The sequence below is a fragment of the Amia ocellicauda genome, chromosome 14 (genome assembly GCF_036373705.1).
Source record: "Amia ocellicauda isolate fAmiCal2 chromosome 14, fAmiCal2.hap1, whole genome shotgun sequence".
NCBI classification, from domain to species: Eukaryota; Metazoa; Chordata; class Actinopteri; order Amiiformes; family Amiidae; genus Amia; species Amia ocellicauda.
Genome location: NC_089863.1, coordinates 13,384,524 through 13,408,259, shown reverse-complemented (window position 1 = coordinate 13,408,259; position 23,736 = coordinate 13,384,524). Strand labels below are relative to the sequence as shown.

Genomic DNA, 23,736 nt, shown 5'->3' with positions numbered 1-23,736 from the left:
GTTACTTTGCAACAACACTTCGATTTTAGCCAGAAATTCATCAACATCTAAATTATCACCACTCAGCATTACAGATAGGTTGCTAAACAAATCATCCCCTCTGAGTTCTAACTGTACAACATCTCGAGGTCTGACCCTTTCAGCAACCTGTTCAAGCATGTTTTGCAAGGCCTCGTGTATGTTGATAAATATTTCCGCATAATTGTCACAATTGAAAAGTTCTGCAAAATTAAAACGCTGAATCATTTCAAAATTGTTATAGGCCGGTCTATCTATAATCACAGGATCACTGGAACTCTTGGACACATCATCATTTTGAACAAAGCCTTCACCCCCTACATTCTCACAGAGCATGTCCTCCACAGTCTTATCTGTCTCAGAACCCTCCACATCCCGAACACCACCACCGCTGCCATCTACAAAACCAACCTTTTGAGGAGTCTCATTTAAAGCCTGTAAAAGCCCTTCAAAGATATCCAACCGGTTAATGTCAAGATCCTCCTCTATAGAGACGGCGGCTTCTGCCGCCATCCTGTGTTCTAATTGACTCAAATCATTTATAATAGGGGCAGAATTTGGCCGGGGTAGCTCCTCCAAAGCCTCCACCATTTCAAACAAATCGGGGTGAACTAGGGGGAGAACCTCTATAGGCGCTACCGGTGGGAGGTGGTTATTTAGATCATTGACCATCTGACCGTCTGACTTAGACGGTGTAATTGTCCTCAATAGCTCATCCACCGAATGACTATCCCAAGAGTCTTGGGAAGAATAAGAAATATACATTACATTTATATCTCTAAACGGTGACAGAAATCAAACTTAAAACAACATGTGCAGGACATTCAAAACCTTTAGCTTTTTTTTGAAAGTTTGAAAGTTTGAAAGATCTTACTTACCTCCACAGAATAATCGTTTCTTATGTTTTTCGGATGGTTTAGCTTTTTGCACCACTGTGAAGGTAAGAGACATGTTTAGCCTTTAACCACACCGCTTTATAAAAAGCTTGAACCTCTTATTTACAGACTGCAGATATATACTCACAGCTATTAGATACCGGGGCTGACGGCCTTTCAGATTCTTGAAAGGTTACGGTTCTCGAAGGTAAAACGAAACAAGCCCTCGATGTGGAAGGCCTTTCGTTGTCTCGAACCACGTTTCTTAATACTGTTAGAAAGGATAATTTTTTAAAATTAACAAAACTGAACTCAAACATCTTACAGAAACGTTATACAAACTACCGGGTGTTTAGTTCTTACCCGATCGACAGACAGCCCGTCTAGGGACAACCACTTCTCTTGGTCGATCCTCTGAGACATTAACCACAGGCCTTTCAATAGTTTCTGTGTAATTAAAGAGACCGGCATTAATATATATTAAAACGTTTTCAAAACTCTAATGAGCCGCTTCACCCCCCCCCCCCACACACACACACATCCTTACATAAGAACCCGTGAGCGCAAACACAACAAGCTTACCGGCGTTGTTCCAGATGATCTCCTCAGCGTTGGGAATTAAATCCTGTTGACTGGCTGAAAAATAATTTTACAGAACTTAAAACAGATGCTATAGCCTTATTTACAATACATGTACACAACACGCTCTGAGTCAATGAAAATAATCTGAAGACTTACCTAAAAACTCGTTTAAATCGAAGTTGCTGATGTTGTTTCCGGCCATTGTTGATCTTTAGTCTTAAATCGAAAGGTCAGTATGAGTCTTTGTGCCGCCCTGTTACCAATTAACATATCAAAACCAACCAATAAAATGGCACTGCATCAAATTTCAAATAGAAACCAAGATGGAGCCGATCTCTCTCCTCTCAACTCTAAACTTTTATTAGAACCTTTTTGTCTCTCAAAAAAACATTTTTAAATCATCTAGACCTATAGTCAACCACTAAGAATATTTATAAGCTTTATAAGCGCTAAAAAACAACCTGAACCAAGAAAATAACTATAAAGATCTAAAATAACCATCGCTCTAATAGTTTTTACATTGATTTTTTTTTTTTTTAAATAGCTATGCTTTGTTTGGTTTTAAACAAGTCACAAACTACTCAGAACAGCGTTTATCCCCGCAAAAGAGATATTTGGGTTTATTTTACAAAGCTTATAAATTATATAGGTTAAAAGTATTCTGAATGTTTTGATACCACACGCCATACCTACTGTTGTCTGAGCCCACCCCATTCCCCCGCGGTGTGAGTGATTTAGCCTTGAGTGATGTGATCTATTTAGCATTGAGTGATCAGTTGTTTTTATTTTTTAAACGATTCCTAATCATCAGGTATTGAGACTGCTAAAATACCTTAAAAGCATATCCTTATCTTAAGTCTAACTCTTACGAGCTTTAAGACCCTAGAATGCATTTAAGTAAAACGAATGAACACATTATGTGAGAGAGCTAATATAAAATAAAATATAACCGCAGCTTTTTTTTTTTTTTTTTTTTTTTTACAAAAACAATTAACCTATACACACACACACACACACACACGCTGTTTAAATTTTATTTTTAATTAAATTTGAGGGGAGAGACAGAGACAGAGACAGTGTGAATAACATAAGTACCCTATGCAAAACAAGTATTGTTAGGACCTGGTGGCATTACAGACAACATAACTTGTTGATCTTATAAAATGATTGGGCGAGAGAGAGACAGACAAAGACAGATACAGTGTGGATAACATAAGTGCCCTATGCAAAACAGGCATTGTTAGGACCTGGGACCATTACAGACAACAGAACTTGTGGATTTTATAAAATGATTGGGCGAGAGAGAGAGAGACAGACAGAGACAGAGACAGTGTGAATATGATTAATGCCCTATTCAAAACTGGCATTGTTAAGACCTGGGACCATTACAGACAACAGAACTTGTTGATCTTATAACGGTTTAGATTTCCTAAACCATTACATGTATATTATAAAAGAGACCCCCAACCACTACAGGAGGATCTGACCCATTCACACTCTACAGTTGACCAACAAGAACAACAAGAACAACAGGTTATGGGAGGCCTTGTTGTTCAGGGTTTTATGGGTGTACACTTTCTGACGGATATGACGTAGGAATAATTAAGGAAATAACTCTACCTAAAATCACGCCCCCCAATTATGACATGGGAATATTAATAAGGTTAGGGCATACGTCATAACAAAATAGGCCGCGCCCAAAGGACCCTACTATCTACTCGTGTGGCGATGATACTTTCAATTTGATTAATGTAGCGTAAGGTACACTTATACATTTCAATTAATTAAGTGAATTTATAGTATCACCTTATCACGAATCCTGGAATCTTGTAGAACTCAATTTCTGTAATAATTGGACACAGACACCAATTCCAAAGATATAAATTGTCAAATTTATTCAAAAACAAAGACTAAATGTAGCACTACACTAATTATACAAAAGGGAAAAACTAATTAAAATTCAACTCTAGATCAACAAATCAAAGACAAATCACTTCCGTGACCAAATCAAAGACCATGGGATCGCATATGATAACACAAATCGTTAAACAAAAAAGGTTATAAACACATTGACTACAATACCGGTTAGTAAGACGAAGGTGAGTCTCTCATTAGTATTGTTAGTCAGACATTAAATAACTACGCAGGTTAGTATTTATGTCAGGTAACTTCTCGTTATATATATATATCAGTCTCATTTACGTTTAGGTGCCGAGAAAGATCCTATCATTACTTGTTACCACAATTTCCCTGAACTGATTATTATTCAATGATTAGGGATAGGCAGGGCCACCTATAATCTAATGTCTATTAACTTGTGTCAATTTCAGACTAAACAGTTAAACAGGAATGAGAAGATATTTCTCGGCGTTGACAGATTTTATTTCTAAAATTATCAACAAAACAGTTTAATGCAACACACATTTATTTAAGAAAACTAAATGATATTACACATTCTAGAGTTATGAATCACAGATTAACATTTCTAATTGATTTCTCAAATGTCATGAATCACAAACTCCAAACTGTTAAACTTATCTGAACTTCGTCGCAGAGAGGCCTCTCTGTCTTCGGGCTCAGATAACAGCACACGGCACGAGGTCCGTGTGGTTTGGAACAAAGGCAGTCCGGTTCGGCTTTGTCCAAGAACTTCCACTCAGTCGATGCACCTGGAAGTTGGGGTTTCGCGAAAGTAGAGTCTTTTCCAAACAGATTTTCCACTGGTTTGAAGGCTCCAAGGTTGTGCACAAAATCTTCTTTGCAAGCAGGGGTTCCACCGTAGTTACTTGAAGACAAAGTCTTTGAGGAAAGCAGGGCCCTGTTCGTTCCAAGGGTCAAGTTTCTTAAGACTCAATAGCTATTTAAAGTCCTTTAAAAGAATTCTTCGTACGGCTCAATCTCCTTCTCCCAGTTTAACTCTTCTGTTGCCGGCAAAGACTTGGTTGGTTTCTGGTTCCGGTTTGGGCAACAGAGCTACAGGTTGAGCTGTGGCAGCGAGTTTCTGGTTCAGGTGAGAGAGAGAGAGAGAGAGAGAGGGAGAGAAAGAGACTGTGCGCTGTTCCTTATAGTCTGTCAGATCAATAGGTGATTGGTTCCTGAGTTCTTGAGATTGGATTTCGGTTTCAGCCCCCAGTGTCCTATTGGAGGGGGGCTTGAATTATGACTGATGTCAATCCATGCCATCTTTTGGAAATGCCGGTTGGCCCGGGATCGTAGCTCTATGTCGGGTTTTCGGCTCTCGTCCACTTCAAAGAGTTTTTATCACCTACAGGCCCCTTTCTCCAGACATCTCATAGCAGGATTCCAAACTATTTGGCCTCTTCTCGGTGCCATCCTCCCCAAAACTGTCACTTTGATGCAAACCAGTTCCAAGCTAATGAGCTAAGGAAATCTGATAACTTTGGGGGGGAGAGGTCTTCTTTAGATCAGTGCTTCAGCTCAGAGCCCAAATGCTCTTATCCAAATACACCCAACATAACGCTACATTAATAATAATAATAATAATATGCACAAAACATAATAAACCTTTGATGATGTATTGTATACATCAGTATTTTGTTGCAATACTAACAACACTATGAATCCATTTTAAAGTCATATGACATTTGCATTGTCTCACACTTACAAATGTGTGGTCCTGATAAGATGCGCAAACAGCGCAGCTGTGGCTTGGCGCTGTCAGTGTGTGAATGGCGGCTCGGCGCTGTCAGCGTGTCCGCTCTGCTGTGACATTCCACTCTGAACATTCGCAGCGGCTGCGCAGAGCTGCGTTTCGGTGCCGTTTTAAATTTAAATTTTAAAACACGTATGACATCCCTACCCCGGGTGGGGCAGAGCTGTTGTACCCTTGAGCAGGTGCTTCACTTAGATTGCTCCAGTAAAATGCCCAGCTGTATAAATGGGTACAAATGTAAGTCGCCCTGGATAAGAGCATCAGCTAAATGACAAATTATGTAATGTGATCTGTAATGTGATCAGGCACTGGGGTCCCAGTAGACTTGTAGGCCATGGTAATGGTGTCCACAATCCAATGAGAGAGGTGCTGCTTTGAAAGCGCCTGGCCTTGTGTCAGCACTCCATAAGAAACAAACAGTGGGTCTGAGTGCCGAATGTCCTTAGAGCGTTCCAAATAGCACCTGAGGGCCCGCACAGGGCAGAGCAGGTGAAGCCAACTCTCTTGCTCTGAAGCGAAGGGAGGAGGATGAAAAGCCATGAACTCAATAGACCTGTTGACATGGAATGGAGACAGCACTTTCGGGAGGAACGCAGGGTTAGGCCGTAACGTGACCCTGGAGCCATCTCCCGCCAAACGGACACACGATGGGTGTATGGACAGGGTGTGTAACTCGCTCATGCGTTTTGCAGAGGTGATTGCCAGCAAAAATGCAGTCTTAAGTGACACCAGCTTCAGCTCAGCTGAGTTCAGTGGCTCAAATGGAGCTTGGGAAAGTGTGTCCAGCACTACATCAAGATGCCGTGTGGGCAGTGAAGGGGTGCAACTCCAGATACACAGAGTCCCCCTCTGACAGGAGAGACACACTGTCACACACAGTCACACAATGTCACACACAGTCACACACTGAGACACACTGTCACACACTGAGAGACACTGTCACACACTGAGACACACTGTCAGACACACACACTGAGACACACTGAGACACACTGTCACACACTGAGAGACACTGTCACACACTGAGACACACTGTCAGACACTCACACACTGAGACACACTGAGACACACTGTCACACACTGAGAGACACTGTCACACACTGAGACACACTGAGACACACTGTCACACACTGAGAGACACTGTCACACACTGAGAGACACTGTCACACACACACACTGTCACACACTGAGAGACACTGTCACACATGGTCACACACTGTCACACACTGAGACACACAGTCACACACTGAGACACACTGTCACACATGGTTACACACTGAGACACACTGTCACAGACTGAGAGACACTGTCACACATGGTCACACACTGAGACACACTGTCACAGACTGAGAGACACTGTCACACATGGTCACACACTGAGACACACTGTCACACACTGTGACACACTGAGACACACTGAGACACACTGTCACACACTGAAACACACTGAGACACACTGTCACACACTGTCACACACTGAGACACACTGAGACACACAGTCACACACTGAGACACACAGTCACACACTGAGAGACACTGTCACACACTGAGAGACACTGTCACACACTGAGACACACTGAGACATACTGTCACACACTGAGAGACACTGTCACACACTGAGACACACTGTCAGACACTGTCACACACTGAGACACACTGTCACACACTGTGACACACTGAGACACACTGAGACACACTGTCACACACTGAAACACACTGAGACACACTGAGACACACTGTCACACACTGTCACACACTGAGACACACAGTCACACACTGAGACACACTGTCACACACTGAGACACACTGTCAGACAAACACACTGAGACACACTGTCACACACTGAGACACACTGTCACACACTGAGATACACTGTCACCTGTGAGGTAGAGCGTGCTGCTGCAGTTGCTGTGGACCTGGCGGATGGGCAGACGGGGCAGCAGTTCGCTGATCCTCCTCATTGTCAGATCCAGCATGTAGATCCAGATACGTCGCTGCAGGGGTCAGCCATGCCAGTCGTCACCCTTGAGACATTGCTCGCCCTCTGTGATGTCACCGCCTCCCCAGCAGCGCACGTGTTCCAGAGCTGTGATGTCATCTGCACAGTTTGTTCGTTTTTTTTTTTATCCCAACCCACCCACAAGACTTTATTTGTTAATGTTGTTTTTTAAATTATTGTTTATGATATTATCAGTGGTGGTAAAATGTGCCATTTATTCTTCTTTTTCTCTGAGACCATTCAAATCTGGACTGACACTGGTCTCCAGTACTACAGCTCTGCCATGCACACAACTACCATATGGATATTAACAACTTAGGAACATCAGTAGGCCATTCAGTCTCTTGTCACCATGTTAAATCCTGAGATCAAAATTAGTTTGAATTCTTGTTGTTTTCTGTAGTCTACTGAAGGAAACACAACATGACTTTCATGTGTGAACTGTGGCCTATTGGGAAAGGCAAATTAACTGACATGAACTTCAATAAATGCACAGCAGAATCTACGAGCAGAATCTACGAGTCTGCAGTCGACAACAGAATGCAGAGCCTTAGAGATAAGAGAGCTACATTTGAAATGACAGGAAGAATCGGTGCTGTTGAGAGAGGCTGTGTCAGCCCTTGCCGGGACCAGAGAGTAACAGAGAGACACAGTCAGCTTTAAAACCTAGAAATGTGAAATGTAGTTCTTCAGATGAGTAGGTGTTTGTTACTTCTGATGTGTTGTTGCTCATGTCCTCAGTGGGCATCTAGTGGACACAGACAGTCACAGCAGGAGAATGACACACAATGTCCTGTCAGACCGTGACATGTCCATCTGAACTAATGGATTTTTCTGTTTTGTTTTATTCTATAACTACATCTTATCAAAAGTAATGATCAAAGGGAAGTGTTGGCCTTCAGCAGTTCAGTGTCCCCATCATTATTCTGTACATTGAATTGCGGTTTTTGGACCCAGAGGAAAGACGGCCACAATTGTTTAGTCAAGTATTATAAAAAATAAACTTGACCTGTGCGGCAGGTTGAATATCTCATTAGGAATTCCGGATGGACAAGTTGACATTCTCGAAGGTCTAGTTCTGTACTGGTTGCAGAGCAGCTTGTATTCATTTAAATCATTTTGAAGGATGTTAACAAAAGCAAAATGTAATGATTCATATTAACTGAAATGATCTGGTCTTAACATTAGTATTAAAATACTGGCAAAGTAGATTAGGTCAGCAAAATTGTTTGTGTTTTTTCTGTTTCTAAGTTGAGGTGTGGACACACTCTTAGAACAAATGTGTTAAAAACAACATATGATGTGTTGTTTTTCAACACATTACTGAGTGTGATTAAGGACAACACATGTTGTGTTAAAGTTAACAGGTTGTGTGTAGGAATATTAGCACCAATAATGTATTTCATTAACAAATTTATGGGTTAGTTTTACTCAGAAGATATGTTGGTTTTGTGTAGGACTATTAGCACAAATAATTTGTTATTTCATGAACACTAATATGTTAGTTGTACTCAACACGTTGGCTTATTAAAGCTAAACAAAATATTAATTTAACAAAATAAACTGTGGTAGTTGTTTCATGTAAACAGAGAAACCTTAATATAAATTATTACTATTGCAAACATGTAGCAGATGTCTTTGTATTATTAAGTAATTTATTCAGTACAAAACAAAATTACAATCAAACACTTTATGTACAGTGAGCGAAAAAAGTATTTGATCCCCTGCTGATTTTGTACGTTTGCCCACTGACAAAGAAATGATCAGTCTATAATTTTAATGGTAGGTGTATTTTAACAGTGAGAGACTGAATAACAACAAAAAAATCCAGAAAAACGCATTTCAAAAAAGTTATAAATTGATTTGCATGTTAATGAGGGAAATAAGTATTTGATCCCCTATCAATCAATTTCACTCTCTGAGAGTGACTTTTTAGCTTTAGAGAGGACTCTTGCACAGTTGCGGCTTTGGTAAAAAAAAAAACATTGCTGTCGTTGTATTTTGCCCTTCAAGTCAGTGATGATGGCGGCTCTAGCAGCTCTGGTGTACTCATCATATTTCTGTGTGACTGGTGTTGTAATGGCGACTTAAGTTGAAATCCTTCATGAACGATGCCCTCTAGTGGTTAACTGTAGTGATTAACTGTCTGCTGGAGGATGAAGCACAACTGCAGCTCAGTCAGGCTGTCCAGATTTCCACTGAGTTGCCCATCCCTGTGAACAAGGCCGTAGCCATGGAGTCAACATGGACGTGTTGTTGTTTTCGACATCATAATGAATGTTGCTCCAGGACCATCATTGCACTATTAGACATTATTGTAAAAAAATAAATAAAAAAGTTAATCCCATGTATTACTTAATTATTTTTTTTTGGGGGGGGGACCCCCAGACCCACCAGCAGATTTGACCCCCCCCCCCATGGGCATCCTTATGCGCTCTCTCTCTCTCTCTCTCTCTCTCTCTCTCTCTCTCTCTCTCTCTCTCTCTCTCTCTCTCTTTACTCTGAACGCACCAGAGTGAACAAGTGGTGTTTCTTGCCATGATGTTCAGGAATGGATTACTAACCATTTCTGATCTGAATGGCAATGATTATTATATCAAGAAACACTGACACATCTCTTGCGCTACTGTATACTTCTATCATCTGACTGGGACTCATTTTCTCACTGCTCTCAACTTACTTTTCTTCTTTTCTGAGGCTGCCCAAAAACGGAGGAATGCCACTGTCACCTTACTCTTGCTCACGATGACATTCACTGTGAATGAAAGCGGACTGTAATGAAACTGTTGCACTTTAATCAAACACTAATAATGTTATAAGCAAGCACAGCTATACAGTATACTATATAATATGCAATACGTGAAAGCTACTACTGTCTACATCAATTACACACGCAGCGCAACATATAATGATGGACACTTTACTTTCACTGGTCATTCTGACAGATATAAGTAATAAAGACATTGAGTTAGTTGAACCCGCCTGTGAGCACCATTATGGGTCACTGGTGAATGTGTGGCTCATTAACTGTGCAGGTAACTGAGCTATGAGAGATAACGTTAGTGGTGGTTGATTGATTAGCACTCGCAAATCGGCCTGTTTTTACCAAAAACGTTCGTTTCCAATCCATGCAATTACTGACACTTTTTATCAAAATAGTATTAATTTACACAATTACAGTTCCAGCGTTAAAACTATCACAGTCGACAGTGACACAGCCTATGTAACAGTAACACTCATATTGCATTGCAGGGCTGCGTCGCAAACCGCACACTCGCTCCCTCGTCCCTCCCTTGTTGGCGGCAGCGCAGTGTCCATAAGCGCTGTCTGTCCCTCAGCTGTTTGTCCTTCAGTGTCCCTTCGGCGCAGTGAACAAAACAGCGCAGTGCATATAATACATGTAATGTAATGCTAGCTATAACAGTAGATATTGATAAATTATGTATCAAGGAAATTATAATACATAGATAATATAAAAATATTATATAATCATAATTTAAATGTATGATTAGATTGTTCAGCCAAAAAACCTTTTGGCAGCTATCAGTTAATTAATTACTGAAGCAGTAGCCTATAAAACTAGGAAATAAGTTGTTAGTTAATATCACCTCCTAATTATTATTATTATTATTATTATTATTATTATTATTATTATTATTATTATTGTTATTAAACACAGAGACAGATGACTTGAAAAGACTGCAGGTACTTTTTCGTTCAAAGGTAAAGGCGCTGAATGCGGACGCTGAGGTGTGAAGTCAGTCCCATTGAGCGCTTTGAGCTTCACCTGCACCCTCCTCACTCTAGTGCACACTCTTTGTGGGACGCAGCCTAGTTTTGCACTTTTTAATACATTTGAAAGTAATGAAACAGAGACAGTACAGAGTCTGACATTGATTGCTCCTCTATACTCACAGCAGTGAAGCAGCGACCCCTGCTGGACTACGGCAACACCACTTGGACAAACCACACGCAGAACTGCAGTACACCGTCATACTAGAACCGGCAGTAATAATAATGGCAATTTGTTAAGTTTAGTTATTATGATTACATTTGCTTATGATTATTTCGAAGGCGGTGCGTGGTTGTCTGTCATAGCATAGCACATTTTTATTTTATTTATATTTTATATCAATATATTGGGGGGACATTTTGAACATATGTGTCCCCCCAATGAAGACAATGCATGTTAGTGATTGTCAAACATGTAAGAAACCATAGATGATAAAAAACTTTAATAACAACAATAATAACAATAATAATAACAATAACAACAATGCCCACACAAAACTGTGAGACTCCCGCTTCAGTGAAGCTCTTCCCATATTGGATGTTATGGTTGCTGTCCTGTGTGAGTGCGCTGGTGTCTGATGAGGTTAGATGCCGGAGAAAAGCATCTCCCACACTGGGCACAGAAGTACGGCTTCTCTCCAGTGTGAATGCGCTGGTGTGTGTTGAGGTGTGCTGCCTGAGAGAAACTCTTCCCACACTGGACACAGCTGAACGGTTTCTCTCCTGTGTGAATGCGCTGGTGTGTGTTGAGGTGTGCTGCCTGAAAGAAACTCCTCCCACACTGGGCACAGCAGAACGGCCTCTATCCTGTGTGAATGCGCTGGTGTGTGTTGAGGTGTGCTGCCTGAGAGAAACTCTTCCCACACTGGACACAGCTGAACGGTTTCTCTCCTGTGTGAATGCGCTGGTGTGTCTTGAGATCAGATGTTTGAGAGAAACTCCTCCCACACTGGGCACAGCAGAATGGCCTCTCTCCAGTGTGAATGTGCTGGTGTGTGTTGAGGGTAAATGCACGAGAGAAGCTCCTCCCACACTGGGTACAGAAGTATGGCTTCTCTCCAGTGTGAATGCACTGGTGTGTGTTGAGGTGTGCTGCCTGAAAGAAACTCCTCCCACACTGGGCACAGCAGAACGGCCTCTATCCTGTGTGAATGCGCTGGTGTGTGTTGAGGGTAAATGCACGAGAGAACCTCCGCCCACACTGGGTACAGCTGAACGGTTTCTCTCCAGTGTGAATGAGCTGGTGTGTCTTGAGATCAGATGTTTGAGAGAAACTCCTCCCACATTGAGCTCAGCTGGACGGTCTCTCTCTGACAGTGCAGTGCTGTCTAATAACCTCTGATGCCCCTGTGAAGCTCTTCCTACTCTGGGGCTGGCGATGGGGACGCTGTTTTCCACACCGCAGTGGTGAGGAGGGGGAGCTGGAGGAGCGAGGTGGTCTAGGGGGTCTGGGACGCAGCTGTCTGCGCTGTGATGATGGCCTCTCCCCACTCACAGCACTGTCACTCCCCCCACTGAGCCCTGTCCTCAAGGCAGCAGAATCTGGGTCACACTGTCCAGCTACAGGGAGCGCAGGCCCCAGGTCACACTGTCCAGCTACAGGTAGCTCAGACCCCAGGTCACACTGTCCAGCTACAGGGAGCTCAGGCCCCAGGTCACACTGTCCAGCTACAGGGAGCTCAGACCCCAGGTCACACTGTCCAGCTACAGGGAGCTCAGGCCCCAGGTCACACTGTCCAGCTACAGGGAGCTCAGACCCCAGGTCACACTGTCCAGCTACAGGGAGCTCAGGCCCCAGGTCACACTGTCCAGCTACAGGTAGCTCAGACCCCAGGTCACACTGTCCAGCTACAGGGAGCTCAGGCCCCAGGTCACACTGTCCAGCTACAGGGAGCTCAGGCCACAGGTCCCAGGCTCTGTGTGTAATCTTGTCAATTGTGAGATGACTGAGTGCGTCTCTGAAGGGAGTCTGTGTTCTCGGCTCCGCTGTGTTAACACACTCCAGTGTGTCGTCCTCTGTTTTGATGTGATCACACAGCAGACTGGGTCCACACTGTGTTCTGGGAGAGCCCGGCTCAGCACCAGCTGCACTGGGTCCACACTCAGACCCCAGAGACTCGGTCCTGCAGAGATCCGCAGTGTGGGTGCAGTCCAGCTCAGGGTGGAACTTCAAGAGCTCTATCCTCAGACTGGAGCCCCACTCCTGCTCCCAGTGCTGCTGCTCAGTGGGAGCCCTTTCCCCAGAGTCAGGGAGAGCGCTGGCCTCTACAGCTCCTGGGGGAGAGACGACACAGGAGAGCAGTGCTGAGAACGGCAGCTCTGAAAACTCACAGTTCATGCGATTCCTACACCAGTCATTATATCACAACATCATTCAAGTGCTAATAAAGTGTCCATTCATTTTGGTACCGGTACCAAGCCATGAATTTCAATAATCGATACTTTAAAATACTTTTCCTAAAAAAGGGGAAACTCTGTCTAATGCCATTATTGTGCTCTATTTCACACCTGGATGTCGTTCAGCGCTGCTGCTGTCATCTCTAATCTCTGAACAAAAGAACCAAACGAGTGGCTGAACAAGACAAATCCGTATTACAGTTTATATTTTATAAATTTGACTTGCCAATCAAGTTACAGCTTTATTGTGCATCACAGATTTGCATTATATCTGTTAAAATAATTGATGTGTTTGTTTGTTAAGGCATTGACCTGCTAAAGCGCCCTGCAGCAGCTTCTCAGAGCTTTTATTCTAAATGCTGGTGTAGCGTTAAGGGGGGGTGTATTGTGATAAGAGCATTCTAGCCCTGAGCTGGAGCTCTGATATAAAGAAGATTTCTCCCCCAAAGTTACCAGAATTCCTGAGCTCATCGGCCCATTAACTGTTCTACGTCAAAGTGACAGTGGAATCCCTGAAACGAACAGGGCCCTGCTTTCCTCAAAGACTTTGTCTTCAAGTAACTACGGTGGAAAACCCTGCTTGCAAAGAAGATTTTGTGCTCAACCTTGGAGCCTTCAAACCAGTGGAAAATCTATTTGGAAAAGACTCTACTTTCTCTCTCCCACCGCCTCCCCGACCTCAATGGCGGCTCTCAACAGCTCGGCCAGCGCCGAGGCCAGGCGGCCGCTCAGCCCCGGACAGGCGCACATCAGCGCAATGCCCACACAGCAAGAACACGCCGCACTGCGGCTGCGCGGCTCTTCAGCTCCGCGGCTGAACTGAGGAAATGAATCCACAGCTGACGCTCCTCTCCGTTTCCCGCGCTTTGAACTGAGGCGCTTTGAACTGAGGCACAAGATAGAGCACTTGCTCCACGCTGACGTCACAGTCGCGCTGAAGAGCAACGCCATCTTGGGGTGTGCGCAGCCCCTCACAGTGCGGTGCGCAGGTCCGCTCGCTGTGGAAGCGCATCATGTCGCGACTGTGATCCTCGCAGTGCGCATCGCTGCTGTAATAACTGCGGGAAGAGAAGCGCCAGGACCCGCATCCCGCCCGAGAAAGCAAGGGAAACTCCGTGCAGCCTACATAGCTGTCCTGCAATGTGGCATCGATATTTGTCAAATGATGGTTAATAAGGGTTATATTAAATGTGTATTTAATTTAAATGAGGCAACAAATCAAGTTCAAGTCAGTTTATTGTAAATGACCTGAAACAATACAATTGTACAAAGAGGAGAGGCAGGTCCTGTCTTTTCACTGTTTGGACTAAGGGTACAAATCTGAAGAAAAAAGCAGAGCTCATAAATACAGAACATAAAACACTCCTTTCACTCAGTCTGCCCACGAAAAAGTGTACAAATCCACCAAAGAAACAAGAGAGCAAATATGATGGCATGGGTACATATTGTTATTGAAGGAAATCAGTACAAAACACAAAGTAAGCAAACCACTCTTGTTCTTTTTAAAAGATTTGAAACCAGCAAGTACAAGAACAAAATAACGAATATGTACATTGTAACCAGTTTCCTTTTGATCTTCCCTTTAGGTTCCCATCATGTCTGAACAGGCTGAGTGAGTGCATTTGTGTTACTATCTCATGTTCACAGATGTGACAGAGGCTCATTCATATAACGCATCCCTGTGTGGGTTGAATTGCTTGATGACACTCATGGTTGTGTGCAGTGCGTGTGGCCGGTGTTATTATGATCAGTGCAGCTGTTATTGCTGGCCATAGTAAAGAGCCGCAGTGCTGAGAGCTCATAGGAAGCTTTATTGCGCTGCGTCTGTGTTTCAGCTCCTGCTGCGCCGCTGCCGAGTCACACTGTGTCAGTCAAACACACAGACACCCAAGGCTGCTCCAGCAATTACAGCCGCTGTCCTGCTTTTCTTTTGCCCTGACTGGATCCCGGTCCCATCCGAGCCGCAGTGGCGCTTCCCTGAAGGGAGACCAGAGCCGAGACAGAGCCGTGTGTGCGGGGAGGACAGACCGACAGAGGAGACAGCGGGACTGCTGTCCATCCACTGGGTGTCAGAGACTGGGCTCAGGGCTTTGCTTTTCTCCTGCTGGTCTCTCTAACTGCTGGTCTGTGTTTAGTGAGGAGCTCTCTGAACACAGACACACTGCTAGTCTGTATTGACTATGACACATGCTGTGTTGTTTTCTACACAATGTGTGCAGGGTACGGTCTTTCTTCTAACACAGTCGAAGTGTGTTATTTATTTCTAACCACAATCCTCTGCGAAATGTGTCTCAACCAACCGCCTCCACACGCCCTTCACTGAGGACAGGCTGAGTTTGTGAACTGTCTGCACAACCTGCTCTGTGGCCATGACATTACGAGAGGAGTAACATTCATTTATTTGAATCCTTAGTTTGTGTTCTGTTTGAGATAATTTTACAGTTAACAAAAGTAATTGATTATCATATTAGTGCAGAAGAGCCCTGGGGCATGTGAAACAAACCCTGCGAAATTCCACTCGAAATGTAAATCGTAATCTCTCAAGTTGGGGTTTAACGGGATGAAGTCTTGTTTTGTGTTTTCTTGAGCATTATATTACATTAGATATAATGAGTAGACAATATTTTTACATCTTTTAAGGGTTCTAGTGTTACGTTGGCGATTCGATTTTTCTAGAGGCACAGCTTACAGTAGTAGTATAGTAATAGTTATATAGCCACTATTAAAAACAATATTAACGTACAATATGCCAGTATTGTGATATTTTAGCGAGTCCTCAGCGGCGCCGGCCGGTCACCCCCAGTGCCTTACATTGTGTTTCTGTATTGTCTTAATTTAATTTGTATAGTGAGGTGTAAATGATACTTCATTGTTTAATGAAACATAGAAACGGATACATGATCATGTCACTTCACTTTCCACCTGTCCAGGCCTGCTGTGCACTAGACTAGACTGTGCCTCATCTGAGCAGCGCAGCCCAGCAGCACCATCAGCAACTTTTTATTTGTGAAATAGCATTTACTCACATTTTCATTTAATTAATTTTCATTTACCTACTTATTACCACGTTGCCAGCATTGCTCAGGGATGCGAAGCATGCTTATGTTCACTGCGCATGCTCGATGTGCATCTCTCCAGCAGGAAACTGCGCTCCTCCGCGTCCCGCTGCACTGATGGTGCAGAACTGCACAGCTGTGGCTCAACCAGCGAGCGCAGGCGGCAGCAAGCGCTCTCACTCAGAGATGACAGACATGCAACACTTTTTTAAACGGCCATTAACTACTGCGACTTCATTGTCTTCACCTCCCCCAAATAAACACAGGCTCTTAGATAAAGAGGTATCAAATGCTAAATTAAATACTATAGTTTCTGATATTTCAGTTAGTTGGCTAGCCACCTACAGTAGTTAGCTTAATGCAGTAGCTCTGTTTTAGTAGTTACTGTACTAGCAGGGATGGGCAAAGATACATCAAAATTTATTTTAAAATAAGATAACAAATACCTTAATTTTAAGTGTATCAAAATAAACTACAAAATACAGCAGCCACACCATGTATCAAAACAAACTACTGTATTTTTGTATTTTAAAAGGGAGCATGAAATCACTTTGCAAGCCTTCCTTCTATCGGCCTATTTGATCGATCCCTTCACTGGTAAACTGACTCAGCTGATTAAGTAGACAATGTTTGATAGCAACAGCTTTCCTCTGCCTAACAAGTTGTGCAATAAATCTGACATATGCAACCAGTTAACAGATCAAAGGGATTAAAATGTACAAGAAATCTAATATAAATCAGACGCACTGAATGGCTGCTCGGCTCTGTGCTGTGAGTCTCCGGCTTGTGCAGAATCTCTGCACTAGAATCAGTGCAAACAGACTGACTAAGAACTAAAACATGTACAGGTGTGGCTCTTATTTTCATACTTATAGCAAACATTGACACTAATTCAAAGTTTAATACACTGTGGTTTTATTCAAAACACACATATGTTCAATACAATAATAATCAAAACATATTAATATCTGAGAAGAAACAACGCAAATGAATTCAGATTAAACCAAAATATTGATTGAAATCTTCAGGGTTAAAATCTTCTAGTCCTACAGGTATTCAGTCTTTTTTCCCTTTGAGAACCTCAAAATATAAATGTGTAGACGTGTACCTTGCTACATGTTAAATAGGCTGCCATAATAATTTAATGGGTTTGTATATTTCTGTCCCTTAGTTGGTTGATGTGCATTTAATTATTTTAAATGTATTTCTAAATCAAACCACTTTGAATTGAACCGGATTGTATTGAATTGAATCATGTTGTATCACATTGAACCGACTCAAAGCTGAATCGAATAATATCGAATCGTACATTGTTCTAAACGTATATTTCCTATATTGTATCGGTGACAGTGTATCTAGATGCATATCGAATTGTCAGAGAGGGAAAGATACACACCCCTAATTTAATCTCTAAATACTCTAGGCCTCCATATAATCAGAAATGACGCGGTGAGTTTCAGAGATGCGATCCATTCGCAAACTATTCATATTAGCAGCATGTGAATTTTTTGTATTTAATCGGGCCGTAAATCAATAGATTGTGATTGCAATCCCAGTTATGTGAGAGTTTGCATTTCTTTGGTTTAGCCATCAAGCCCTCATTCCATAGTGAGTCTAGGACTGCTTGCACCTTCGGCAGATGTGTCTCCCAGTCTTGGATGATGATGTCATCCAGGTCGGCAGCTGCATATTCCTGGTGAAGTCAGAGGACTTTGTTCATGAACCTCTGGAACATGGCAGGGGCACCGTGGAGACGAAAGAGCAGCATTCGATTTTAATACTAGCACCTCTTAGTGGAGAAGACCTTAGGTAGAGGGGGACTTGCCAATAACCCTGTGTCAGGTCCAGGGTGCTGATGAACAGGTTTCTCTCTTCCAGGTTTCTCCTCCACCTGGGGCATAGGGAACAGCAGTTTGATGGATGGGTGGGGTTGAGGGCAGCCCCGGGTCCCAACTAAAATCTTAGAAACGGAGAGAATTACCTCATTAGAGGAGGCCGAATGCGGCGACTGGGCTGACTAGGAGATCATAGGAGACTGGTTATCTGCAGCTCAGAGTCCCTGCAAAGGAAGGAATTCTAAGTGAGCTCTACAGAAAAAGGGTCTGTGCAGGGGGTGGGGAGGGGAAGTCACTCGGGGCTGTGGGGCGGTTGGGTGAGGAACAGGAGGGAGAGCGACAGAACAGAGAGCAAGAGGTTGGGAAGCAGGCAGGTCGGTGGGCAGTGCTTGGGTCCAGGTTGGAGCAGGGGGAGGAGGGAGGGTGACGTCATCCAAAAGGGCTGGTTGCCATTGAGATAGCCGGATGCAGGCTGTTTGTCATGGAGGGTACCTGTATAGAGAGAAAGAAAAGCGAAGACATATACAGATTCTAGAATGCTTAATGCCATGTTGCTGTAAAACCTGATGCAGGCAAGAGACGGTCTGATCCTTGATGTTGGGAGCCGATGATTTGGAAGTCAGTGTAGCAGGAAGCAGGCGTCTAGATGAAAGAGGAAGGCATAGACACGGAAGGAGGGCGGAGGTCTATCACAGGTTGGCAGATCGATGATCGTTGCAGATGTGGGAGCGTAGTGCTCGAATGATGTGAAACAACGAATCGTGAAAAAACTAACACTGGGGGGGTTGTAATAAGGACAGGTTATTTAAACTTTATAGGATGGAAGTGAGAGAACTGAATCAGAGTTGTCTACTCATGAAATTGTATTATGAAGTGCATTGGGTGATTACAATATTGGCTGGGTTCCTCAGGCTCCTGGACAGGGTTTGGACTGGGTCCCTCACATCAGCTACTGGGCAGGAACAACTAAAAGGTATGCACAAGCTGTCCTGGGAAGATTTACTATCTTCAGAGATAATGCCAAAAGTATGCTGTATTCACAAATGAACAGTCTGAAGACTGAATACAGCACTACATATAACTGTGCCAGAAACTAACAGTGACTGATGCCAAGCCTGAACAGAATAAGAACCCAAGAGAATCGTGTCCTCTGTGTGTTGGCCTTTCACTGCATGTCAATTCCCTACATACACCATACAAACAGATCCAAAATACGCAAATTAAAGCAACGGAATTCAATCCAAATAAAACCATTCTACATTGATAGTAATTTTCATTATTCAATACCTTTAAGCTGATTGTTACCCTCTGAGAGTCAATTATGAAATATGATCGTGGCGACCCCACAAGGTTATCATAATTAAGTGATCTACGCCCCATTATACCAGGGTATTCCGAATCCAATCGCTTTACAATCCCTGTTCAGATCCCTTCCAAACTAAATGGAAGAATAAATTAAATACGAGCGTGCATTGAGGATGTTCTGCCCTATCACAGGCAAGGGTCTTTATTATATAATACAGATAAAACACATAAAAAACATTTTCTGGTTACAAAAAGAACAGAAATGTAACGTCTGCCAATCGCTGTGGAAATGAACTCATCCCCGATAGCACCCAAACAGCTACACAGTCAAAGGCATCACAGCTCCTAAATAAAATGTGCTAAAAAGAAAAACTAAATACAAATACATCTATAGTTTCACACAAAATAGGTAAGGTGCAAGAACAATCTTTAACTTGATAATAAATATAATAAAAAATACTACACCAAAAACAGATGGGGCAGTGACACCAGAGAATATATTCTAACACTTGGGCTATAGGCCACATTACATTTGCATCGCAAAAGTGCAAGACTTCATATGCAAATGCAACGCAACGCAACGCAACATAACGCAACATAACGTAACGCAATGCAATGCAACTTGTCATCAACCGGTGTGGGGTTGTGGTTAAGATAGCTCTAATATAGTGTAGAGATCCTGAAACCTTGCTAAGGGGCCTGGGTCTTTCAGTGATGTGGTAAGGTCACTGTACTGTGGCGAGGGAAACCAGGGTTTGAATCTTGCATTGGCTGCCAAGGTTTTTTTTTTTTTTTTTTTAACATTTGTTTGGCCAGGTTGCAAATATACCAGCGGGAACCCATTATAATAATAATAATAATAATAATAATAATAATAATAATAATAATAATAATAATAATAATAATAATAATAATTATTATTATTATTATTATTATTATTATTATTATTATTATTATTATTATTATTATTTGTATTTCTTGGCAGACGCCCTTATCCAGGGCGACTTACAACAGAAGTGCAAACAAAGTGCAAAAATCCAGTGAAGTACAAGGCATCAATCATTACAAATTCAATTTAGCTAAAACAACAATTCAAAATAATACATTTTACAAATTCCAATTTACAATTTACACAAGTACAGTAAGTGACTTCCTACATATAATATACATGAATCACTGAAAAAAGCACCATTTAGTCACCAAAACCATGAACAGTTCCTACTATACAATAATGAAGTAAATTAATAATGAAGCTCAAAAGAAGTGCAATTTAAAAAGAGAGAGAAATCATTGATCAGTTAACACTGTAATTGGCCTCATTAACATTAACAAAAAAAAATACAAAAATAAATAATTTGCTGTGTTTAGTCAGCATTAGGATCTCTGCATTTGAATGTGGTCTGAATTAAACGTTTGTGTAAAACATACATTTAGCAATATAATCAATTTTATTATTTTATTATTATATTTAATTATTTTTTTAATGGAAAACATGGCATGCCAACCAGGCTCAAAGTCAGGTTAAGACAGCAGTCTACTTGCGAGGCCAAGCGCATTTTCAGTAACTCTACTTGGCTGATCTTTAAAGGAAAATGTAATAGAAGCTAAAGCTATAGAGAGCCAGTAAAGAAAACAGGGAATGAGGACGTGATGCGATTGAGTGACAGGGGCGGGTCACAGCACAGCACCACAGCAAAAAAAAGGACAATCAGTGACAGGGACAGTTAAGAAGATCATTTATAGTTTACTGTACATCTAATGTAAGATTTGGGAAGTTACTTATTAAATTCTGAGACTGAATGTACAAAAGCAAATCAGAAGTGGGGATATACCGTGTCTCTACCGTGGATAAAATATACCAACCAGAGGGTGGGATCAAAAAAATAGCAGAAGGGGGAAAATCCCCATCATCCCCGGTGGCAAATCATACCCAGACTAACACCCCTCCTCCAGCCGTGTGTGAGTCAGTATTTAAGCGCTGAGCCACACTGCCCATCCCATGAGGAGGAGTCCATGCAAACTCAGAGGGCTTCCTGCTTCATTTATCTCACTGCACTGAAGGAGACACAGTGAATGTGCAGACTGCCTAGACTGAAGTCTCATTACTGCCATTTCAACCTCAAACAATGGCCATTCTAACTGCAATTATTATAGCGGCCACATGTTTAACAGGTGAGTATTGTCAGCAGTGACTGATTCACTGTGAGAGATTGGACTGTGCTTGAGATTGTGAGTGTTGAACTTGTTTTCTTCCCACAGGTGTTCAGTCCCAGATCGTGCTGACTGAGTCTGAGGCAGCAGTTAAAAAGCCTGGAGAATCCCACACACTGTCCTGTACAGCCTCAGGATTCACTTTCAGCAGCTATAACATGCACTGGGTTAGACAGGCTCCTGGGAAGGGACTGGAATGGGTTGCTAGGATTAGCTGGAGTGGTAGCACATATTATGCCCAGTCAGTTCAAGGCAGATTCACCATCTCCAGAGACGACTCCAAAAGCACAGTGTATTTACAAATGAACAGCCTGAAGACTGAAGACAGCGCTGTGTATTACTGTGCCAGAGACTCACAGTGAGAGAAGTGAAGCCTGAGCCCTGACAAAAACCCACAAGCATATGAAACACAACAAGCTTCACTCACAACCTCAATTCACCACGTACAGAAAAATATCATCCTGTGTAATGTCACATACTCTGACACAATAAAGCAGAACAATAGCAGTTGAATTAGAAGTAACAGCACATTTTAAGTCTTCATGTGCCCCTTGTTTGAATCTGATTGTTAATCTTCCATTGTACAAATACAGTGATCAAGTTTACTGCAGGTTTATTGAAAGTAGTAATAATGAGTAAATGAAAACATACTATCAAACTGCTATCAGCTTTTCTTCCTGTAAATGGATGCATTTAAATCTCATAGATTTAGTATATTCAAAGAAATGATCTTAAATGTTAAATTTAAAAAAATGATGAAGTGATTCAATGAACCGTCTGTACAAAACTCAGAAGCATTCAGACATTCCCATTGTAAGCTGCCCTGGATCCAAATACAGCAGAAACTATTTCAGTCAAGAAGTGATTATGTGGACAGTTCACAACTCCATTACTAAAATATAACCCAACCCTACAGCTATCTCTACATTATTATTATATGCATTATATGGATTTTTTCCTTTTCTTTATCCTTAACACAGCACTTTTACAAATAGAAACAAATACAAAACAAACAACAACAACGAACAACACCTTTTTTGGGGGCTCCCTGCAGATATACTACAATTCTTGTCAGAAATCCCAAATGTTATATATGTTTTCCTTTTGCAATCTTTTGCACTTTATCTTTGGTTTCCACCAATTGCCACTAACCTATTAATATGTAAGAGGCAGTTTAGTGTTTTCTTTCTTCACACATTTTTACAACCTTTACTCCAGCCCTCATAAACCAATTGCTGCTACTTAAATACCTCACCAGACTGTTTTTAAATAGTAGATAAAAGCTGTCTTCAAATACCAAAGAAATACATTTTCAAATAATTGAATTTCTTACAGTTTGAAAGACAAAATATGTTCATTCATATTTAATTATTAATATTAGTATATATTTTTATTTCATAAAATAAAGAACAATTAACTTTCATTGCCACAGGGTATTTACCACTTTGTGAGCCAAGAGGAATTTAAATATCGCTCTGTTTAAAGAGCTGCATGCACAACTTACCAGCTCCTGTTTCCTATATTACCCCCATAAAACCAACAGAGGTGGAGGGCGAGTGCTGGGTTCATTTGAGCTCATATTCAGCATCACTGCCTACAAGAGTGCAGGTTTATACACAACTGGGCTTTTATTGAATGGGTTATCAGGTACGTATTTCCAGCTGTCAATTTGGTTTTTGTTTTAAAAATTGGACATATACATATTTAAATATACCCTCCCCACACCCTCACAAACAGCCCCAATTTAACTGTCTATTATCAAGGTTGTTATTTTTTTTAACTGAAAACAGCAGAATAATAAACAAATTACAATTATTATTATTATTTTATTATTTTTATTTCTTGGCAGACGCCCTTATCCAGGCCAACTTACAACATACACTCACCTAAAGGATTATTAGGAACACCATACTAATACTGTGTTTGACCCCCTTTCGCCTTCAGAACTGCCTTAATTCTACGTGGCATTGATTCAACAAGGTGCTGAAAGCAT

General features: G+C 41.9%; 1 protein-coding gene across 1 annotated transcript in view; it reads right to left on the bottom strand.

The window, feature by feature from the left end:
• LOC136767282 (zinc finger protein ZFP2-like) overlaps positions 1–14,086 on the bottom strand; it is a 150,366-nt gene extending 136,280 nt beyond the window's left edge. Inside the window, 6 exon segments of the mRNA XM_066721062.1 lie at positions 11,491–12,045; positions 12,130–12,229; positions 12,305–12,607; positions 12,707–13,213; positions 13,448–13,511; positions 14,003–14,086. Coding sequence (XP_066577159.1) covers positions 11,491–12,045; positions 12,130–12,229; positions 12,305–12,607; positions 12,707–13,213; positions 13,448–13,511; positions 14,003–14,086 — 1,613 coding nt within the window.
• Between the last annotated feature and the right edge of the window lie 9,650 nt (positions 14,087–23,736).